Source organism: Typha latifolia, chromosome 7, assembly GCF_019914945.1.
Source record: "Typha latifolia isolate L0001 chromosome 7, TyphaL0001v2, whole genome shotgun sequence".
In the NCBI taxonomy this organism is placed as follows: Eukaryota; Viridiplantae; Streptophyta; class Magnoliopsida; order Poales; family Typhaceae; genus Typha; species Typha latifolia.
Window position 1 is genome coordinate 3,130,911 of NC_133092.1, and position 20,151 is coordinate 3,151,061.

Genomic DNA, 20,151 nt, shown 5'->3' on the forward strand with positions numbered 1-20,151 from the left:
AAACAGATAAAATATAATTAAATTTTCATCAAGTTAATTATAAAAAACATCAATACTCTTATTTTGATATATATACATTACTCTCGATTAAAGATATATATATATATATATATATATATATATATATATATATATATTTTACTTGATAAATTATTAAGATAATATAATTGTCAAAAATAATATGCAAGATTATATATCTAAAAAATAATAATTACCTATTGAACCGGTAATATCTTTATTTCCTATTATTTCCCTAAAAATCTTAACTATTAGATCTTTATTAAATTAATTGATAAATAATTAACTCTATGTTAGGAAAAAAAAAAGGCTCATATATATATTATACATGTTGACAGTGGTCAAATTTCTAATTTGGCCCATCGATTAGCCTAAAACTCAGCAAAGATGGAATCTAACTACTAGAGATGCTCCGGATACCTCCTCTCTTCTTCAACTATATTGCTGTGCTCATCTTAACATATTATCCACTCTCTAATCTTCAAAGTCAAGAGCAGCAGGAAGAAGAAGACTTTGAACCATGGCCATGGGAAGCATCCCAGCTTTACCTGCCATTGCAAAGAAGTAAGCTTCAGTACCTTTGAATACCAACTCATAAACTTATCTTTAATCCTATCTCTATATTAACTTCTAAATTAATTGCATAGGCTAGAGGGCAAGGTCGCCCTAATCACCGGCGGCGCGAGCGGTATCGGCGCGTACACCGCCAGGCTCTTCTGCCTGCATGGCGCTAAGGTCATCATCGCCGACATCCAAGACGATCTCGGCAACTCCGTCTGCGACCAACTCGGCCCAGACGCGGCCTCTTATATTCACTGCGATGTCACTAACGAGTCCGATGTCAGCAACGCGGTTGACCACGCTGTTCAAAAGTTCGGCAAACTCGATATCATGTTCAACAACGCGGGTCGGTACTACCTCGTACGCCGGAATATGTGTGTGTGTGTGTATATATATATACCCATACGTGTATGTTGTTAATTACGTAATTCATGTAATAGGTATTGGCGGGAAGCCGATCCATAGCATATTAAAGTGCGAGAAGTCGGACTTCGAGCGGGTGCTCGCCGTGAACTTGGTGGGCCCGTTCCTGGGGACGAAGCACGCGGCTAGAGTAATGGTGCCGGCTCGCGCCGGGTGCATAATAGCGACGGCGAGCGTCGCCGGGGTGATGAGCGGCGCGGCGTCACACGCGTACACGTGCGCGAAGAACGCGGTGGTAGCGCTGACAAAGAACGCGGCGGCGGAGCTGGGGCGGTTCGGGATCCGGGTAAACTGCGTGTCGCCGGCGATGGTGGTGACGCCGCTGGCGACGCAGTACGTTGGGCTGGCCGGGGAGGAGTTTGAGGCGGCGATGGAGGCGGTGGCCAGCCTGAAGGGGGTGAGGCTGAAGGTGGAGGACGTGGGGAATGCGGTGCTTTACTTGGCGAGTGAGGAGGGGAGGTATGTGAGTGGACATAACCTTGTGATTGACGGAGGCTTCTCCATTGTTAACCCCTCGTTCGATCTCTTCAAAAAGGAGTAGTTGTTAATTGCCATTGTTTAATTTAGTTTGTTTCAAGGGATTATAGAATTTAGTTAATCACATACGCAAATAAGTTTCTTGTCTATATAACAAAATATTAGAAACTATAGCAACAACCTTTTACTTATTTAGATGAGAATTTTTTTTTAAGAAATAACTTTTTCCTTTCTCACTAAAAACAGTCTTTTAACCGCGATATAACAATAAAATAAATTTACGAAATGTTAGGACGAACTTTTACTTATGTTACTATAGCCGGTATACGTTTTTTTTTTTACATTTATTATTAGACGTCAAGACACATATTTATGAGTGCTGAGAGAAAGAAATATATTAACTAGCATAAATAATCCTCTGCATAAATACTTTAGCCCACAATTGTAAATTGAACCTGTATATATTGCTTGGCTAACATTTATTCGCGTCAGGAAAAAATTATTGACCAATATTTCAAATTCTAATAACTTACTAATTAACAAAGTGATAAAAATAATAGAAAAATTATTTATAACTAATCAATGTTTTGACTGTGATTTGCATAACTTCAAATAAAATATAACAAAATTGTTGGTTCCACGATATCCATATAATATAGTTATATATCTATAATTGTGGTTCACACACACACACACACACATATATATAGTTTGCATCAAATGTCCCTCAATTTTATGCCCACATACACTTAAACAACCTTGTCGTCCATGAATACAATGATAAAGTAAGGCTTAGCTACCTTTTTCTTACTCCTTTTTTCACAATACTTTCTCTCATATTTGACCATTCCTCTTGAAAAGAGAAGAGCAAAAAAAAAAAAGAATCTCTCACTATTGTCTTCCATGGAGAAAGTTTTTCAAATTAGACAATCACAATGATCTAAGTCAAAAGACATCAGCCTTATCTACTATGAGCGTCTATTTTATCTCAATACTAGAGTACCCACCTGATAAGAAGCTAAGCATGAATATAATTAATTTATTACTTTGTTTTAATATTATTGTTATTTGTTTAAGTTACGTTTTATTCTATTGTATATGTCAATTTATATAAGAGAAGTCTAACTAGATTTGAAATTTACAGTGAACCTAACTTTTTCCACTGCTCTTAGTATTTTTTAATTTCTTTCAAGCTCTAAAAGAAAATTACTATAAAGGTTGGCGTGCAAGTATTTATCCAAATTCTATATCACTTAGTCACTCGTGCTTTATTTTAGGACACAGTGGCCCACAATTGCATCTCCTGCGTAAATCCTCCAGTATATGTTTAGTGGTCTTTAAGTGGTTAATCTTTATATCACAGCCTCTGGTGAAGTGGTCAGCGCTTGTGACAAAAACCTTGCAATTTTACCAGTATTCGCTTGCTCGTACTGTCAGAATTCCGAAGGTTTCAAGCTTCTCAGCTTTGATTGGGTGCAGTAGAAAGGTGGGGTAGAAGTGAATTTAACTTATTTTATGTTGTTGTGCAATTTGAGGATTATGAACATGCCTAAGTAGTACTAAGCACTGATTATTATCAAGTTTAGATCCGATCAGGGAAGTAAACGAATAGTTTGTTTCATGTGGGCAGATTAAAAAAATTACTCTAGAGGTTGCAACCAGTAGAAGCTGTTCATGGTGTCAGACTTACAAACTGTTTCTCTGCATGTATCCATGTCTGAAAGAATCCTTTAATAACTCTGCCAGCTGCTTGTCATTTCATTGTTGTTAAATATCCATTTCACATATACTTTCCGGTGGCAGAAACAAATGCAATTAATGAAATAAGCAGCTGGAATCTCTCCTTCACTGTGTTGGTTTAGATTTGCCAGTGTGGGAGATCTGTTAGATTCTGGCACAAGTGGGAGATGAAGCATTTGATATCCACTTAAGCGTTTTGTACTTTACAAAGTAATGGGCATTAAAATTGCTCAGAGAAGCTGGGTCTAGATTTGCAGAGGAGTGTTGTAAAAGTAGTAACATTAGTAGACTTTCAATTCATTAATCCTAAACAGAATCTCTTAGTTCTTGACGTACATTTGCATCTCACCAAACTTGAGATAGGAGAATAGCCTTTGGAAGCTATCCTTAGTTCTAAATGGAAGCTGCGTATCTTTTTCTTAGTCTCCATCAAGTACCAGGGCAGAACATAGATCCACACAATTACAAACTAATTACTTGTTATTTATTGCTAAACTAGTTAACTAGCCACAACCTATATATTACTTTCCCTAATGTTTGAGTTCTCTCACAAGGCGAAGTAACACTATTTATATGGTTATTAGAAGAATTTCTTTGCGATTAGTTACGAAATCATGAATGGTCGACGAGGAGTACTCTATTAAACGTTTCTGCATGCACTGGACATCCTTGTAAGTACTAAACTTTAATATTTAACTGTCTAATAGGGCAACTAAAGGATTTTTTTTGTACAAATGAGGGAGATGATGACGTTAGTACAGTTTACTGGAGATGCAATATGTAAAGCTAAAGAATTTATTTGATAAGTGGTTTAATATGTAAGATTGTAAGGCTAAAGAAGCAAGTACCTGGATATCTCGATAATCTGGGTAATGGATACCAACTAAATTGTAGGCCAACACACACAATCTCTCAAATTGTAGAAAATAGATGGAGCAATATAATTTAAATGGATGCAATTAGAACTATCGAATATGAGTGATCGATATATTATCGCGCATCCAACTACATTAATCTGTGCACCAAAAATAGGGTAGTAAGTGCAATTCTTGTACTTGCTCATCTCTGTGAATCTTCTATTAGTTAATATGGCAGGGGAACGATTCAATAATAACTCAAAGAAACTGGCATTAATTTGCACATATCATGTCACGCAATACTTGAAGGAAGAGATATGAGCTGCAAAATCTAGCTGGCTCGTATCTTTCTTTGAATCGGAAGTAAAGACCCATTAAAGTAGCATCCATTTATGTCCCATTTACAAATAACCAGTGCTTCATTTATTCCCATTAATTTGCTTAGATACAAAATCTTCTGAGTCAATGAGACATTAAATCCCATTATGGTGGAGCAGGTCATTCTACTATAATCATCTTCCACAGCTTAACAAAAATTTTGGGCTCTTTTTTTCTTCCAGAATTAAAGAGTTCTGCTCTGGTATTAAAGCAAACCATCAACTCCCCTCGTTATATAATGGCAGTGAGTTAACCTCTCTGTTGCTAAACTTGGCGTAGCTTTGTATTCAACTGCAGAGATGAGCGGAGATATTGGAAAGAGCCCAAAGTTGGAGCTAAGGCTTAACTTACCAAGAGCAACAAGAGAGGGACCTTCGACGAGGGCCGTGGCCCACGACGATGACATGTCGCCGTCGTCGATTTCGGGGACGACGTCTCCCCCCAGCTCGTGCGTGTCGTCGGAGGACGAACAGAAGCAGTCGTCGAGCAGCCCGGAGGCGACGTCGATGCTGCTGGTTGGCTGCCCAAGGTGTTTGATGTATGTGATGCTCTGTGAGAAGGATCCCAAGTGCCCCAAGTGCAAGAGCACTGTGCTCGTCGATTTCCAACGTGAGAATATCAGTAGGAGCAAGAGTACGAAGAGCTAAAGATAATCTTGTTGATGCTGGCGTTAAATGTTAATCCCATGTTTAATTAGGCAAAAGTTGTCTAATTCTATGTGTGCTGCTGCATGTCAGATGATGAGCAACAATTCATACCCACTTTCTTCTCTCACTTTTCCTCTTGAATGCATGGATATATGATATATATATCCCTAATGGCATGCTCCATTAAGGCCTTTTGGAACCCTCTTCCTTAATAAAAATTTCTAGTTCTTCCCTTGTAGAAAACAGAGCATATACAGTTAAAGGGGAAGGCAAACAAATTTTTGCATAAAAAACTGAATGAAATCTTCTTCATTCAAATTGGGGGGTGATTGTAAAAGAGGCAGCTATTAGTGATCGTAACTTAACTAGTTGGAGACTTAAAAAAAAAACTAAATCAAGCTCTTGATGGATTTTTTTTTTATAGATCAAAAGGTCGTAGTCTAATTATAGGTTAAATTATCTCATATATAGGTTAAATAATTATATCAACCTTCTAAGAAAATAAATCATAATAAGATTATAAATATATATATATATATATTATGAATTTTTACATATGTATACAGTGTTTTAAAAAGTTCAGAGTATATCTATAAACGGGTCAAACCAAAATATACTACTTTTTTATTTTATCCAAATCAAATTGAAAAAAAATCACTAAATATTAACTCTAATATTTATTAGAAATATTAAATGTATGACTTTTGTCGTATGATGATATAACTCAATTATTAAGCTACAATGTTGATCGAGCTCTTCATAATTACCTTGGCGTTTTTTTAAAGTTTATCTTCATTTAATTAAACACTTACGAAGCGTGTTTGACTGGAAGTTTCTTTCCTGCTTTCCACGCCTGAGTTGATTAGAGCACTAGAAGAGTATAATAAAACACAAGCTAACAAAGGTTTTTCTTGGTCTTTCCCTTAAGTCCAGTCAACTCAATTAGTGCACAAAGACAGCCAATATGGACAATTATTAGTCAATTATGGACTCTCGGAATCTTGATGTGACCCTAACGACATCTATACGTTTGAAAAAGTCAGCGTACACGAGAGTTAGAGAGCCTTAAAATATTTATTTACACTAACATGACATGGAATTGATTGATGTGTACACGAGAGCGTACACGAGAGTTCCGACTCAATCAAATCATCTAACGGGACATTGGGCTCGGATTCGAACAGTGGATTGGTTTTTCTACTATGTTCGAACGACCTTCGGAGACGTTTAAACACACGATAACGCCAATTCAATTAGAATTATTTTAAATAATTTATTGAGTTAGGCTAGCTTTGAAAATAGTTGGATAGCAACCTAATCAAGTATCGTTTCTATTAGCTACCTCTTGTCTTTTTCAATCTCGCCCTTTTTTTGTTCTTTATTATTACCCTCTTCTTCCCCAATGCCGATCACCATCCATCGGGCTTTATAACTCGTCTTAGCTAGAGACATCTTTGACCAATATTTTTTTTTTTAATTTTTAACTGTTGTGATAATTGTTTTACTTTTGTTTAAAATAAAATAATTATTTTATATTTTAGATGTTGCTTGAGTTGAAGTATTATAAAAGATGAGCAAAAAATTATTAAAAAATAATTAAATTAAAAAAATAGAATAATTCAGGGATGCAAGTGTAAGTGTAATGATCCAAAATACAGAAACAAAATCTAAGAAGCCGGGTCAGTGACTCACTGTACTGCATGAAAGTGTTGAAAGCCTACCAAGAAGACCGAAACCGGTCAAACTTCATCGCCAACGCTCCCACTCTTTATCTTTCCCAACTCGAACACGGCAAGCCGACGTCACATTAAAAAACACGCGCACGCTTCACACGTGGGTGCAGACTCCCCAATCTCTTCCGTTACTGGTCCTAAGTCCTAACCCCACCCCACCAGCGGTCAGGATCGTCTCGGCGCGAATCTTAAAGAACGCCATCGTCGGCCCCACGTGCCGGAGAAGGGAACCGGAAGCCGCCTCGTGGCAACTGAAGGAGACCACGTCTTCTCCTCCTCCTCCTTCCCCGAAGCATCTCCGCTTCTCCCACTATATAAATCCTCGCCGCTCTTTTTCCTCCCCACCTCGTCAATAACCGAAAACCCGTCGGAATATAAAGAGGATGCCTAGTCCGGTCCAGATCCGGTCCGTTTGGGCCGATAACCTCGAGTCCGAGTTCGACCTGATCCGGTCCGTCATCGACCGCTTCCCCTTCGCCGCCATGGACACTGAGTTCCCTGGCGTCATCTTTCGCCCGAAGAAGCATCCCTTTCTCCTCTCCCCTTCCGATCGTTATGCCCTCCTCAAGTCCAACGTCGACGCCCTCAAGCTCATCCAGGTCGGCCTCACCCTCTCTGACGCCGACGGCAACCTCTGCTACGTCTGGGAGTTCAACTTCCGCGAGTTCGACCCCCGCCGCGACCGCCACGCACCGGACTCGATCGAGCTCCTCAAGTCCACCGGCATCGACTTCGACAGGAACCGAGCCAGAGGGATCGACTCTCGCCGGTTCGCCGAGTTGATGATATCCTCGGGATTGGTATGCAACGGCTCGTCGGTGACTTGGGTTACCTTCCACAGCGCGTACGACTTCGCCTATCTCGTAAAAATCCTAACTTGTCGCAGATTACCCAAGAATCTGGGGGAATTCTTGGGCTCGGTGAGGGTTTTCTTCGGGGACAGGGTGTTCGACATGAAGCACATGATCGCCTACTGCGATGGTTTGTACGGGGGATTGGAACGGGTAGCGACCACGCTGCGGGTCGATCGGGCGGCGGGGAGATGCCACCAGGCCGGATCCGACAGCCTACTGACCTGGCAGGCTTTCAAGAGGATGAAGGAGATCTTCTTCCTGAAGGATGGTGGGGAGAGGCATGCCGGAGTTCTCTATGGATTAGAAGTTTGCTAACAATGCAGCAAAAGAAATAAAGAAAGAAAGATTTCATAATTCTTTGATTGAATTCTATCCTGGAGAATTCTGTGTATAGAATTTGTTAATGAATGGAAAGAAGAAGTCAGATGGCTAATTCTACAGCTTTTAACTTATCTTGTTTTGTATCCTTGATACATAGAAGCAGAATTTGCTCCAAATCTTTCTTTTTTTCCCTCTTACATACTGATACATTTTGCGAGCACAACCAAAGGCATTTAACCACACGAACCCTCCTACAACGAGAAAACGCCGAGAGCTAGCTAGTAATCTATCCTCCTCTTAGTTGCCAATCAGATATCAATTTCTAACAGCTTGCTATCATCTTATTATGTTACAGTCTCATTCCATTTCCATTTGGCATATCGTGTCAAAATTGCTGGAATCAATGCCCTGTTTGCACGCAGATTGAACATACAACTAGCTAGATAAAAGATCTATTGAAGCGTAGCAAATCTTTCACCCAATGTTACTATAATCTGTGGACTGTCTTGTCAAGCTTTAACCAATCACTGGCACAATCTCAAGTAAATTTTCCTTTAGCTAAAAAGTTTACTTTCTTTTAGGTTTCTCACCAGTGTCTTATCACTTTTCAGCTGCTCTATGGATGATAGTGTGAAAGATGGTGAATGCTAACTGAGAATCTTTGCTTTTGCTCCATCAAGCCAATTGCTAAGATCTTTGCTTTCCCCAATAATTTTGAACGTACTAACTTTAGAGTGGCAACAACTATATATCATCATAATATGTGTGGTAAAGAATAATTCATCCTTACCTAGTTTGGAGTTTTTCTAGCTTTTATTCATGGTACAAGATAGATGCATAAACCTTCTTTTTTTTTAATCAAGACATGGATCGAATGAGTGATTTCGACTATTCCAACTAGACCTTCATTTAAAGGCTTAGATTCAAATAATTCATGATTCTAGGAATAAGAAAATTTTATTTTATCAGAAAGGAAACAGGTGAGCCCCCCATGAAAGTAAGATCATCAAATAATCATGGAACTTTATGCAACCCAATACAAGTCAGTGGTTAAGGCTTCACATCAGAATCAAACTGATCTTAATGATAGACAACAAACCTAATCAGCTTTCCCTCAAGGAACATGGGATTGAAATTGACACTTGCTTTGGCCATCATTAATGTCATTTGATCACAAAAAGGAAACCTCTACCAATCCATCAAAACTTTAAAATTAAATTCATGCCTCCTAACCAAAGAGCTCACACTATAATCTATTTGAGTTTTAGTATCTTGCCTCATACTGGCTAGGTTAGGAATCAAGCATGAGTTGTAAACAGTGCATGTGCATATGAGAGGCATGACAGACACCTTTAGACAATCAATTAGTTGACATGGTCCACAGGAGATCATAATGAGATATACTATTGAGACATGTTTGAATTATTAGATCCCGTACCTTTGGACTACTGTATACTAAGCTTTTGGTCAGAGAAATAGGTAACTCTTTGTTCTTTTCCCTCTTGTTCTTTGGTTTGACTATTAACAACTCCGGGAACCTGAAAGCACACAAGAAGTAGTAGGCGAGTAAATATATTAGCTGGTGTGATGTCCAATCTCCTTGCTGCTTATATGAACAGTAACTGGAGCTACATGGACAAGAACAGTGGGCCCTAGAAAGAGTCATTCATCACAGGGGGATACTGTGGTGATATGGATCTGTTTGACAGGATCTCTATAATGGTAGAAGACAAGGGTGGCCTCGTTGCTCTTTTGGGACCTTTTGTTTGCCAGGGTTTGGTCTTATGTGGGTGAGGAGCAAAATGGCCTTGATGAACAAACATCATTTGATAAAAAGTGTGTGTCTTGAGACTCTACTTCGATGTGCAAACAGTTTCTTCTCAGTTTTTATTTTTTATTTTTTTTATTATGATGTCTGCGGCATGCATCTCAGTATATAATTTCAAGCACAAATTACCCTCTACATTATATAGTTTTATCCGATATCAACTTACTTTATATATTTTAAACTTAAGCCCTTAAATTTTAGAGATCTGTAGTAATTTGACACCGCTATATACCTTTTTGTTATTAATAAGGTAATTTATCCTAAGCTCATGCACGTTTCATCTAAGACATCATGTATTTGTGATAAAGGATAACATTGAGTTGGTAGTAATCCACATAAATGAGCCCAAATTTATCATGAGTAAGTGCAAGTGAATTTATGTGGCAAGGCTCATTCATGACAAACTGTAGAAGAGGTGCAAGTCCAGTTCACGTGGTGGTATTTTGCTCTGAAGACGTAATTGGCAACCTCTTCCTAAATAAATGTTTCTTAAATGGAGGTCACGAATGAGTGAAGAATGTGACACATTCCTTGAAATTTAGGAGCTTTGCATATGCTACGTCCAATCCATAACAGTGAAACGAAGAAGACGACATCAATGAGATAGGCCTTAGGGGAGAGGTGGCGAATATATTATATATATACATATATTATTAAAGAGGAGCAACACTTGGGAGTGAAGCAATAAATCCTATCTCGTGTCCCGTCACATTTGTATAAATGCTCGGAGAATTAAGTGACAAGCTTCAATCTGGGTTAAGGAATTGGGTCACAAAAACGGATGGAATTCTATAATATTTTGAACATTAACTTTCTAAGGACAACCATGCACGAATTGATCTCTCTTTTTTTGCCCCTTAACGCATGCATTAATTGGTCTTCCACAATGCTATATAATATAATAGTGTCATAGGCATACTCACAAGTCACAATACTCTCCAAGTTTTTTGAATGTTTCCTTCAACTATTCATGACTTGTGTTCACCGAATAATAAATGATTCAATAGTTGATGGAGAATTTATAAATACATATAAATTACAATTTACCTGTCGGATTGCCTTGCATTTTAAATTTAATTAGAAATTCTAGCTTTCTGCAATTTAATATTCTCTAAAGTGAAAAATTGGATAGCACAGATCAAATTGTTAGGGGTTCAAACACGATGTAAAAAATATTATATATGACTGGATCGCAACCGAATATATTGGAGTTAGCCAATTGTAATCCATTTCTACGAGAGAGTGGACCAATTATAAAACCTAATTATCTTAGCAAATATGGGTCTAAATTTCTTATGTACTAAGAACAATTGGCCTTGCGGAGCAATAGTTTATTAGCATCTAAATGATTATAATATAAGTTTGATACGCAGGAGAGATGAAAGATAAAAGCAACAGGCTTCTTAACGCAAATCTCATACTTAAACAATATTAAGTAAAACCATAAACAAGGACATCGGATTAAACCCGAGGGCACCTAGAATTATAAAAAGAAAAGTACGACGATATTATTAAAAAGAGATAAGGTGATGCCATTTGGGAAAGTGCTACACCAATATAAGACCAAAATGAGGAGACCAAACTAACATGCAATATCCATGAAAGTGAGAAAGCAACTAATCAAGCGAAACCCCCCTCCCCTTCTGAAGCATGACAGACAAACAGATTCATAAAAATTGCACCCTTGCATGTTGTTAGCAAACAAAGATGAGCATTCCAAATCCTATGAATCCCCCACCTCCCAAAATCCTTTTCTTTCTTTTTCCAACCTCAACCACTCTACCCCTCATCTATTCAATACTCTCCTTGCCCCCCCTATCCGACCTGTATTTATTGCCCACACATGCAACTGTGACCCCACTGTCTACATGATCCCCTTTCCCTCCCCCTTTCTTCCCTCCTACCTCTTCCTTCTTTTTAAAAAAAAAAAAGAAACCCCACAAAACCAGACCTAATAATCACCTCTCCCCTCTCCTTTAAAAAGCCGGCTCTCATCCGAGAACCAGCAAAGGTACGTACCACTTTCCAGACATCCAAATGGTTAAGAAGCTTGGGCTGGCCTCTCTCTTCTATAAGAGTACTAGGGAGAACTCCAGCGGAGAGGACAAACTCTACAAGACCATGAACTCGGCCTACGTCGACTCGGCCGAGTCGTGCTTCTCCAACTCGTCCGCGCTAGACTCGGAGAGCTTCTCCACGGTCTCCGAGGCGTCGGGGGCAGACCCGGTCGAGGCGGTCATACGCGGCCTGCGCTCGGACCGGCTCTTCTTCGAGCCGGGAGCCAAGACGAGCTCGATCGTGGAGAGGGCGGCGGCGGCGGCGGCCGAGCCGGACGGGATTGGGTTCGAGGGCGGCGTGGCCATGGCAGTCGACTCGGACGACCCGTACATGGACTTCAGGGCGTCCATGGAGGAGATGGTGGTGGCCCACGGGGTGAAGGACTGGGATTGGCTGGAGGAGATGCTCGGGTGGTATTTGAGAGCCAATGGGAAGACGACACACGGGTTGATCGTGGGGGCCTTTGTGGATTTGCTTGTTGGTCTTGCGTCTCGCTCTTCCAATAGCTTGTGTTCTTCTTTTGCGTCTAAGGTTGAGGAGGAGGAGGAAGAGGAGTCGTCCTCTTTTGGTTTTGAGATTGTGGAAGAGGGAAGAGATGTGAAATAATGTTAATTTAGTTAATCCATGAGAGAGAGTTATAATGTATATTGGTAGGTAGGTAGGTTACATTTCAAAGATGCATCGATCAGTACACAAACTTTATATTTTTATCTTTAAGGTACATAAACTCTTGATATATTCTTGTTTTGAGATAGCAATTTTTAGAGTAACTGACTGAGATTAGCAAGTCACTATTTGGTTTTTAATAAGGAGGCCAAATTGAGATAAAGATTACCCACTCTTGTATATGTACTCCTATTATAAATAGGTTTTGAATGCTACTTCAGGGGGGGAGGTAAACTTTTATTGAAGTTATCAAAATTTTATCAAACATAGATAACTTCTCTCTGTCCAGTATTGACATTGTTCTTATCCGGCAATGGAATATGACATATCTGTATTTCAGTTCTTCCCTTTCCTAGGAAGAGAGAGGGATGCAAAATTTGGCAGAGAAATTTGATTAGATCCTAGTAAACGCAACGAGGCAATCTGGTAAATGTGTAGGATTGCAAATGGGTAGAAAAGAATTCGACCCTTATCTAGTTTCATATCCAAGTTTTAGTTTTTTTTCTTTTAAGAAATAATAATTTAAAAAATAAATATAGATATATCTAATATGTAGTCCATATAGGAACTAAGCCGATATGATATGTAAATTCACTATATTTTTTTTTATATTTTTTCGTATCCAATATATATATATATATGTGTGTATATTTAAGAATAATTATACTTAAATTTTCTGAATTATTATTTATTTTCATATACCCCTCATTTATTTTTATTGATACATTGACTCCCTTACCAATGTAAAATCTTCAACAAAAATTCTATTAAAAAAATATTGTGTGACTATATGTTATAAATTTAGTAACTAGAAAATGTTTCACTATTTCTTTATAAAAAAAGAACGAAAAAAATAGTGAAAGAAAGTAAAGTAAATCAATTATTTGATATATTTTTTTGTTAGAGAGGTCAAATTCGATATTCAAATTTTATATCTACGCTTGCAGTAGCTTAGTGGCCGGAGCTTAGTAACTCACTACAAGAGTTACTAAGTTTAAATCTTCATAGAAATTGAAATTAATATGTTTATAAATTTTCTATCATGAGTATGATTTAAATTTTATTGTGATAGGTTATTGGTTTATGGCTTGTGATCAAAATTTTTTTTTAAAAACAAAAAAAAAATCATATCTCCATTTAACGGCCTTTCAGTAATAAGGATGGCAGAATTGTCTCTTTCTAGTGCACGAATGCCCACATAAGTAGTGGACCAAATGGTGAAATTTAGATAACAACGCAAGTGGTCCAAATTTATTGCAGGGGAATCTCAACATCTACTGGGGCAGAGCCTGTAGCAAAATTTTATTTAGCATCCTCCCAGTTTACTACTACGAACAGTACCCTCCCATGTATTTGTTTTACCATCCACAACTAGTTTTGTCAAGTGTGAGCCTCCATTTACGCAGATTTACGTAGCATTGGAGGATTTTAATCGTGCTTGAATGATTAAGATTATGGGATGTTTTAATGACATAAAGAGGGTTAGTATATTTGTTTTTTACTTTCGCTGCATTGAGTAACTTTAAAAGGAGAAGCCCTCTAATTCCGATCTGGAGTCACGGATGAGGATAGTGGAAGGTCACAAGGTTGAAGTGAGTATGGAGATAATTAGTGAGGAGTAATTGTCTTCTCGGTAGGCTTTAATGGTTAATAATAAATTCCTTGTGACCAATACTACTACTACTACTACTACTACTGTTACTTATATATATATATATATATATAATTCGCCATCATCATCGTCATGTTGTGCCCGTGACTGGCTACGCCAGTCATAATTGACCTACGCTGCCCGTGGGTTCGCGGCGTCGTCTTAAACGGAAGCCAATTCCTCCTCACCTCTGTGCTGACGTGTCAGGTTTCTCCCCCACAGGACGCTTGGGGGGTAATTGGATTGGACGTCTCACCGATTTTAAGATTTCTTTTCTCTTTTTTGCATACAATACCCTTCAATAACCTCTCATTTACTTATACGCCCCTCTAAAATTAATATTTGTATTTTTTTTCACGTGTATATGTTTAGAAACTTTATTATTATTTTTTCTCCCGTGAAGTTTAGTAACCTGCTAATAATTCTAAATTACATAATTTCTCTTAGTTGACTATATTTTTATTTTTATTTTATATGAAATTATTAAAACTTCAATTTTAATAGTAACTACACAAATAACATATATATATATATATATATTTTTTTTAAAAAAAAAGTTGTGGGCTCTTCAGGATTAGTTCGTTTCTTTGGAGTTTGGGCCCAAACTCGGATTGATTTAGTATGAAGCAGTTCCAAGTTTTTGCTGAAGCTCATCTTAGGTTTTATGTCATGTTAATCTCTATTAAATATTAATACCTCACATATTTCTCTCTCCTATAAGCAAGAGGCAGGAGGGGATTTATACATCTCCAAAAGAATTCATATCTCTATTTTCCATTTCTCAACTCAGTGTTCATTGGATGGCGTTGCTTTTACCCTCGTATGTCACTGCTATTCACACGGGTTGGCTGCTCAAGCTCAAGCTCATGCTCATGAGTCATGACTTAGCAACTTGGGAAGCATGGCATCAACTTCGAAGATAGACACATACATGAATGACTATATATATAGCTAGCTGCAGCCGTTGCGTGCACCCTTACCCACCTAGCTAGAATAGTTTTGATGGTGAAAGATTCACCACACGTTTGTACTTGCATTATTCTTACTGCACCCCCAAGACTTAAGAAGAAGGCTTCCCAATCTAAGACGTCACATCTAATCTTTTTTGTCTTTCCTATATGCATGAACAGTACTGCAACAACAGACAGTCTTTTTGCTGATCTTCTGTATATATAGTAGGAAACAACTCTTGTTTATTATATATAGTTTTTGACCATTTTAGTTATGCTAATCAAATATTATATCTACCTAAGTGAGTTCTAAACTTATCTAGCGACGACGTGAATGACAGGTAAACATGCACATAAAAAAATCGCCTTTAAGTCATTTATATTAAATAAAATTGCTAACTTGAATAAGTTCAAGATTTATATAGTTGGAAACGCTTGAAATAGTTAAAAACTCTATTACATATAATATTATGTTGTAGTGCTGGAAGGATGCCAACATTAATTAAAAGCAAGGCAGTAAATTTTAGTCCAGTGCTCATTATATATATATATATATAGCATTACACGCATCATATCATCTCATTACATCGCCACCCCTCACGTACACTTAACTCGGAGCAGTGCCCACACGCAACCCCATGCATATCGTGACATATCCTCATCATCACACCCACGTACTCTTCCCTGCTACTACTACGATACTACATGACTTAGCTAGCTAATATAATCCTAGATTATATATATATATATATATATATATATGGTCGAGATCCGATCACATCCCGGTAAGCTCACCGAGCCGACCAACTTTAGAGACAAGGAGATGGAGGCGAGAAGAGCCCGTTCCAGAGATCAGCAAAGGCATGGATGATGAGAGGATGGTGGCGAGGAGAGTTGAGAGAGAGGAATTCATGCAACAAGTCGTTGAGATCATCCCAAGCGTAGATATCCTTCTCAACTATCATCTGGACCATTGAATCACGGAAGTCTTCGTAAGGCTCGTTGGATTCCACCGCAACTGCTACGCTTTCTCTCGCCACTCTTCCTCCGTTGGCGTTCTTCTTCTTCTTCTTCTTCCTTCTCTGATCTCTATTAGTCCTGAGCCTCCCTTCGTTAAGTACGGCACTTGGTGGTGGTGGTGGTGGCGAGGAGTACTCCTCGTAGAGGGAGTTAGTGGTGAAGGAGGCTTCCCAAGAAGAGGAGTTATAAGCGGTTGCGGTGGGAGTAGTGGTGGAGGAGGACAAGGTGGTGGATTTGGACTTTGAATGAGATGAGGAGGAGGAGGAAGAGGAGGAGGAGAAGAGAGAGAAGAGCTTTGTCCTCCTGCAGTTGCATCCTATGTCTACAACAACAGGGTTGCGCAGTATGAAGCTTCTATTCCTAGAGGAAGACATGGAGTGCTTAGAGAGAGAGAGAGAGAGAGAGAGAGAGAGAGAGAGAGAGAGGAGAAGGAGAAGGAGAAGGAGAGTTGTGCTGGGTTGAGGCCTTGAGAGGGGTAATAAAGGGGAGCATGTGAGGTTAGATGAGTACTGTAGAGGTGAGAGGGAGGGGGGTTTTAAATGATGAAATAAATAAAAGAGAGGGATCGAAGGGAAGATTTAGTGTAAGGTGGGGGGATAGAGGATAGTTCGGATCTTGGGTCAGGTTGGAGGATAATATTATAGGGTGTGAGAGAAGGGATTATGTTTGATGGGAAATGGGAGTTTTAGAAGTCAGCTCTTTAAGTTGACTCTATCCATATTAATGACCATGTGAGTGAGGGTGGATGGTGTGGCGCCAAATAACAGCTTTTTATAGGGTTAGTCTTTAATGTAAGATAAAAGTTATGATTTCCACTCTTCTATTCTAAATGATACAAGGAAATACAACTTATAATTTAATCTACGTGGTTTGGTTTGGTTCTGTTTCAAGTTATATACCACTGATTTTAAAGTTAAGCACTTAAGCCTCTATAGTTTACACTAACACTGGATTCTCAATCCATGGCTAACATTTCCTAAATTTATGTGATTTATTATCGCTAATATATTTTCCTGCAATAAGTAAAGATTTCAATGACTAAACTATTATTATTGTTCTCAAATCAGATTATATTTATATTGCAATAATACTTAACTAACAGTTGTAACTTAAATGTACGAGATGAGATAAAATCGGAGAAAACAGCTAGGAGCAAACAATAATTAAGGAATAATACGAACTAATTTTGTTTCTATTGTTCCATAAGGACCGGAAGATGCTAGAGTGTGCATAACTAGAGATGGCCAATCATTATCTAACCCAAAACGCGTGTATAAGTAGCAAGAATATTACATATTCACTCATTAACTTATTAATGAGTTCTATTTTCCCATCAAATATAATATATACATTAATGAGTGCTAAACCACTTGGTGTAATAAAAGCTTAAAATCTATGGGCATTAGAGGTTGAGGAAGCTGATCTGAAACGAGAGCATCAAGGGAATATTAGTGGTCATGGATCCAGAATAATTTGACAGCCTGCTTAAAGAATTGGGGCACGAGCTTATCCTGGAATAGCATCATTTTTAAAGTCGAGCATCAAAGCTTTGTCTACTGATCGTCAATCATAGAATCTTCTTCTTGTGATCCGTTAAGCAGTGCTGTTTCATTGATTATAGTATCACTCACTGATGGTATTAGTTTATTGGATTGGTTATTATAGTGTTATCTTTAATACTTGATTAAAATACATTATAGTAACAGCTGTTGGAATCCTCGCAATTAATTGTACATGGAGTCAGGGACAGAACTTTCTATGCTCTTAAATTAGTGTCTCTTTTAAGTGCACAGAAGAATTAATTAAAATAAGTGAGCTACTAAGAAGTTGGTAATTATACAGCACGGATCTTGTACTTGAGCTGGTGACAAATATATTTTTTAATTAATGTCAGGATTGGTCATTCGAAATAGCTTGACTACGATGCAAACTAATCGAAAACTTTCAGGTTGAGTTAGTTTGAGTTACTGAGATTACGTCAGAATTAGTCACATAGCTAATTAGTGGTGATGGGTATACGTACTAGATCAATCAATCAATCAATCAATCAAATATCCATACTGGCTTTTATAACAAGTTCCAATTCCCAGATTATATAAAAACTGGTATCTCAATCTCTGTCAGTTCCAATTTGAATATATATATATATATATATATATATATATATATATATATATATATAAGTGAAAGTCATAGGCAAAATATTGTTTATTTTAATTAAAAAAATTACAAACAAGATATTAATAGGCTCGTAATGAAGAGAAAACGCTGAGATAATTGGGACAAGTTTGTTAGCAACTGTAACCGTAACTGGCAAATTTGTGATAAAAATAAAAATTATATGATTTATAATTTGTGAGATAGAACTCTAAAAACATAAAACACATTTTGGAGGCCGGCTTTCCCTACAATCCGATTTTTATCAAATTAGAGTGGAAAAAATGTTTGAATTGATTTTCAGAAAGTTATTCTGTTCGAACGGCAAGACAAATAGCTATCAAATATTGGAAAGATAAATAGCTATTGAATGTGAAAAAAATAAAAGAGCTCACTGTATCTAGGTGAGAAATATGTTCGAACGAGATTTTTCTGTATTGAACGTGAAAATGACGTTTGAACGGTGTTGAATCTTAGTCTTGATTAAGCTATCTTTTTGGGTATAATAAAAGATAACTTTAAAATTGAGTTTAAAAACATCTCCAGAGGCTTGAAGCATAAAGATATTGGAGTCATTGTATGCTTATTTAGTCTAAATTTAAAAAGGGTGTTTGAGATTGCCTTAAGAGTTACTGAGGCTGAATTACAACCTTAAAGATCAACTAGGTTGTGTATTAAGAGAAAGTCAAGCAAAAATCTATTATGATGATTGTGGGTAATAGCAATCGATCGTAATATTTAATTTTACCTCATAAAAGAGATATGCGGTTTTTTCATCCTTGATTTATAAATATTTTTCTAGGTTAAATATGTATTGTTTGTGCATGCTTCGTTATTGACTTTAGTTTCTAAATGATCTCATTAGTAGTATTCTACGTCTCATAAGGATTTAGAATTTTCAAAGTTCCATACTTTGAGAACATAACACACATTAGATAACACATTATATCGAGCTCAAATTCAAGAAATTAGCAAACATTGTATTCGAACCAATATTTAAAATATCGACCACATCAAACCTACATCAAAACGAGAAAAAAATAATAATAAAAAAACCAATCTCAAAAGCCATAACTACTATGAAAGCGGCAAACGGTGATAGTGATGACAAAAGGCCGTGATTGCAACTGGCAAGGAGCAGCGGCCCTGGCCTCGACTATTTCGGCCGAAGCAAAATAAGGAGGAGAGGAGGCCGCGGACTCCGAATGCCAGAAGAGAAACCCAGTAGCTTCTTCTTACTTGGAGATACTATATAGGCTACATATATAAATTGTTCTTTCTGAGAGAGAATGAGGATAGAGCTATTAATTATAATTGATTGATATAAAATATAAGAAGAAATTAATTTTCGCTTCCCATCCAAAAAGCCTATTATTATTATTATTATTATTATTATTATTATTATTATTATTATTATTATTATTATTATTATATGTCATTATTATTATTATTATTATTATTATTATTATTATTATTATTATTATATGTCTTTTCAGATTACCCACCAAGTGATTGCGATAAGGAATTCCAAGGCTTCCTAATCTTTATTAGGATGTGCAATTTGCGCCAATAATCCCAGTAGGAAAGTAAAGTTTACTGCCAAATAAAAAGTCATAATGTGTCAAATTCATGGGAACACAGATCTAAAAAGATCAATGCTCTGAAATATATATATATATATATATATATTAAGATCACGCTCTAAAGATATAAAGAGAAATAAAGTAGCAATGCAATCTTTCTTTTTTCATGTCCTTTTATTTTTGGTAAAGAGGATGGTAACTATGCAAAAATTGCCACTGCGAAAGAATA

General features: G+C 37.4%; 5 protein-coding genes across 5 annotated transcripts; 4 read left to right on the forward strand and 1 right to left on the reverse strand.

Moving 5' to 3' along the window:
* Positions 1–414: 414 nt before the first annotated feature.
* Positions 415–1,550, forward strand: LOC140792552 (momilactone A synthase-like). The gene is made up of 3 exons (XM_073143619.1): positions 415–582; positions 666–925; positions 1,020–1,550. The coding sequence occupies exons 1-3, from the start codon at positions 539–541 to the stop codon at positions 1,541–1,543; spliced, it is 828 nt and encodes a 275-aa protein (XP_072999720.1). The 5' UTR covers positions 415–538; the 3' UTR covers positions 1,544–1,550.
* Positions 1,551–4,753: 3,203 nt separating this feature from the next.
* On the forward strand, positions 4,754–5,101 carry LOC140792152 (protein GL2-INTERACTING REPRESSOR 1-like). Its single transcript, XM_073142991.1, has one exon. The coding sequence runs from the start codon at positions 4,754–4,756 to the stop codon at positions 5,099–5,101; it is 348 nt and encodes a 115-aa protein (XP_072999092.1).
* A 1,914-nt stretch (positions 5,102–7,015) lies between these two features.
* LOC140792530 (probable CCR4-associated factor 1 homolog 11) lies at positions 7,016–8,185 on the forward strand. The gene has a single exon (XM_073143600.1). The coding sequence runs from the start codon at positions 7,218–7,220 to the stop codon at positions 8,001–8,003; it is 786 nt and encodes a 261-aa protein (XP_072999701.1). The 5' UTR covers positions 7,016–7,217; the 3' UTR covers positions 8,004–8,185.
* Positions 8,186–11,473: 3,288 nt separating this feature from the next.
* On the forward strand, positions 11,474–12,631 carry LOC140791827 (transcription repressor OFP13-like). The gene has a single exon (XM_073142489.1). It carries the CDS (start codon positions 11,875–11,877, stop codon positions 12,499–12,501), a length of 627 nt encoding a protein of 208 aa, XP_072998590.1. The 5' UTR covers positions 11,474–11,874; the 3' UTR covers positions 12,502–12,631.
* Positions 12,632–15,971: 3,340 nt separating this feature from the next.
* LOC140792153 (transcription repressor OFP8-like) lies at positions 15,972–16,556 on the reverse strand. The gene has a single exon (XM_073142992.1). It carries the CDS (start codon positions 16,554–16,556, stop codon positions 15,972–15,974), a length of 585 nt encoding a protein of 194 aa, XP_072999093.1.
* Between the last annotated feature and the right edge of the window lie 3,595 nt (positions 16,557–20,151).

Coding starts and splice junctions, on each gene's coding strand:
- LOC140792552 (XM_073143619.1), top strand. CDS start 539: ATGGCCATGGGAAGCATCCCAGCTTTACCTGCCATTGCAAAGAA. Junction 583..665: donor TTACCTGCCATTGCAAAGAA/GTAAGCTTCAGT, acceptor TTAATTGCATAG/GCTAGAGGGCAAGGTCGCCC. Junction 926..1,019: donor TATCATGTTCAACAACGCGG/GTCGGTACTACC, acceptor TTCATGTAATAG/GTATTGGCGGGAAGCCGATC.
- LOC140792152 (XM_073142991.1), top strand. CDS start 4,754: ATGAGCGGAGATATTGGAAAGAGCCCAAAGTTGGAGCTAAGGCTTAAC.
- LOC140792530 (XM_073143600.1), top strand. CDS start 7,218: ATGCCTAGTCCGGTCCAGATCCGGTCCGTTTGGGCCGATAACCTCGAG.
- LOC140791827 (XM_073142489.1), top strand. CDS start 11,875: ATGGTTAAGAAGCTTGGGCTGGCCTCTCTCTTCTATAAGAGTACTAGG.
- LOC140792153 (XM_073142992.1), bottom strand. CDS start 16,556: ATGTCTTCCTCTAGGAATAGAAGCTTCATACTGCGCAACCCTGTTGTT.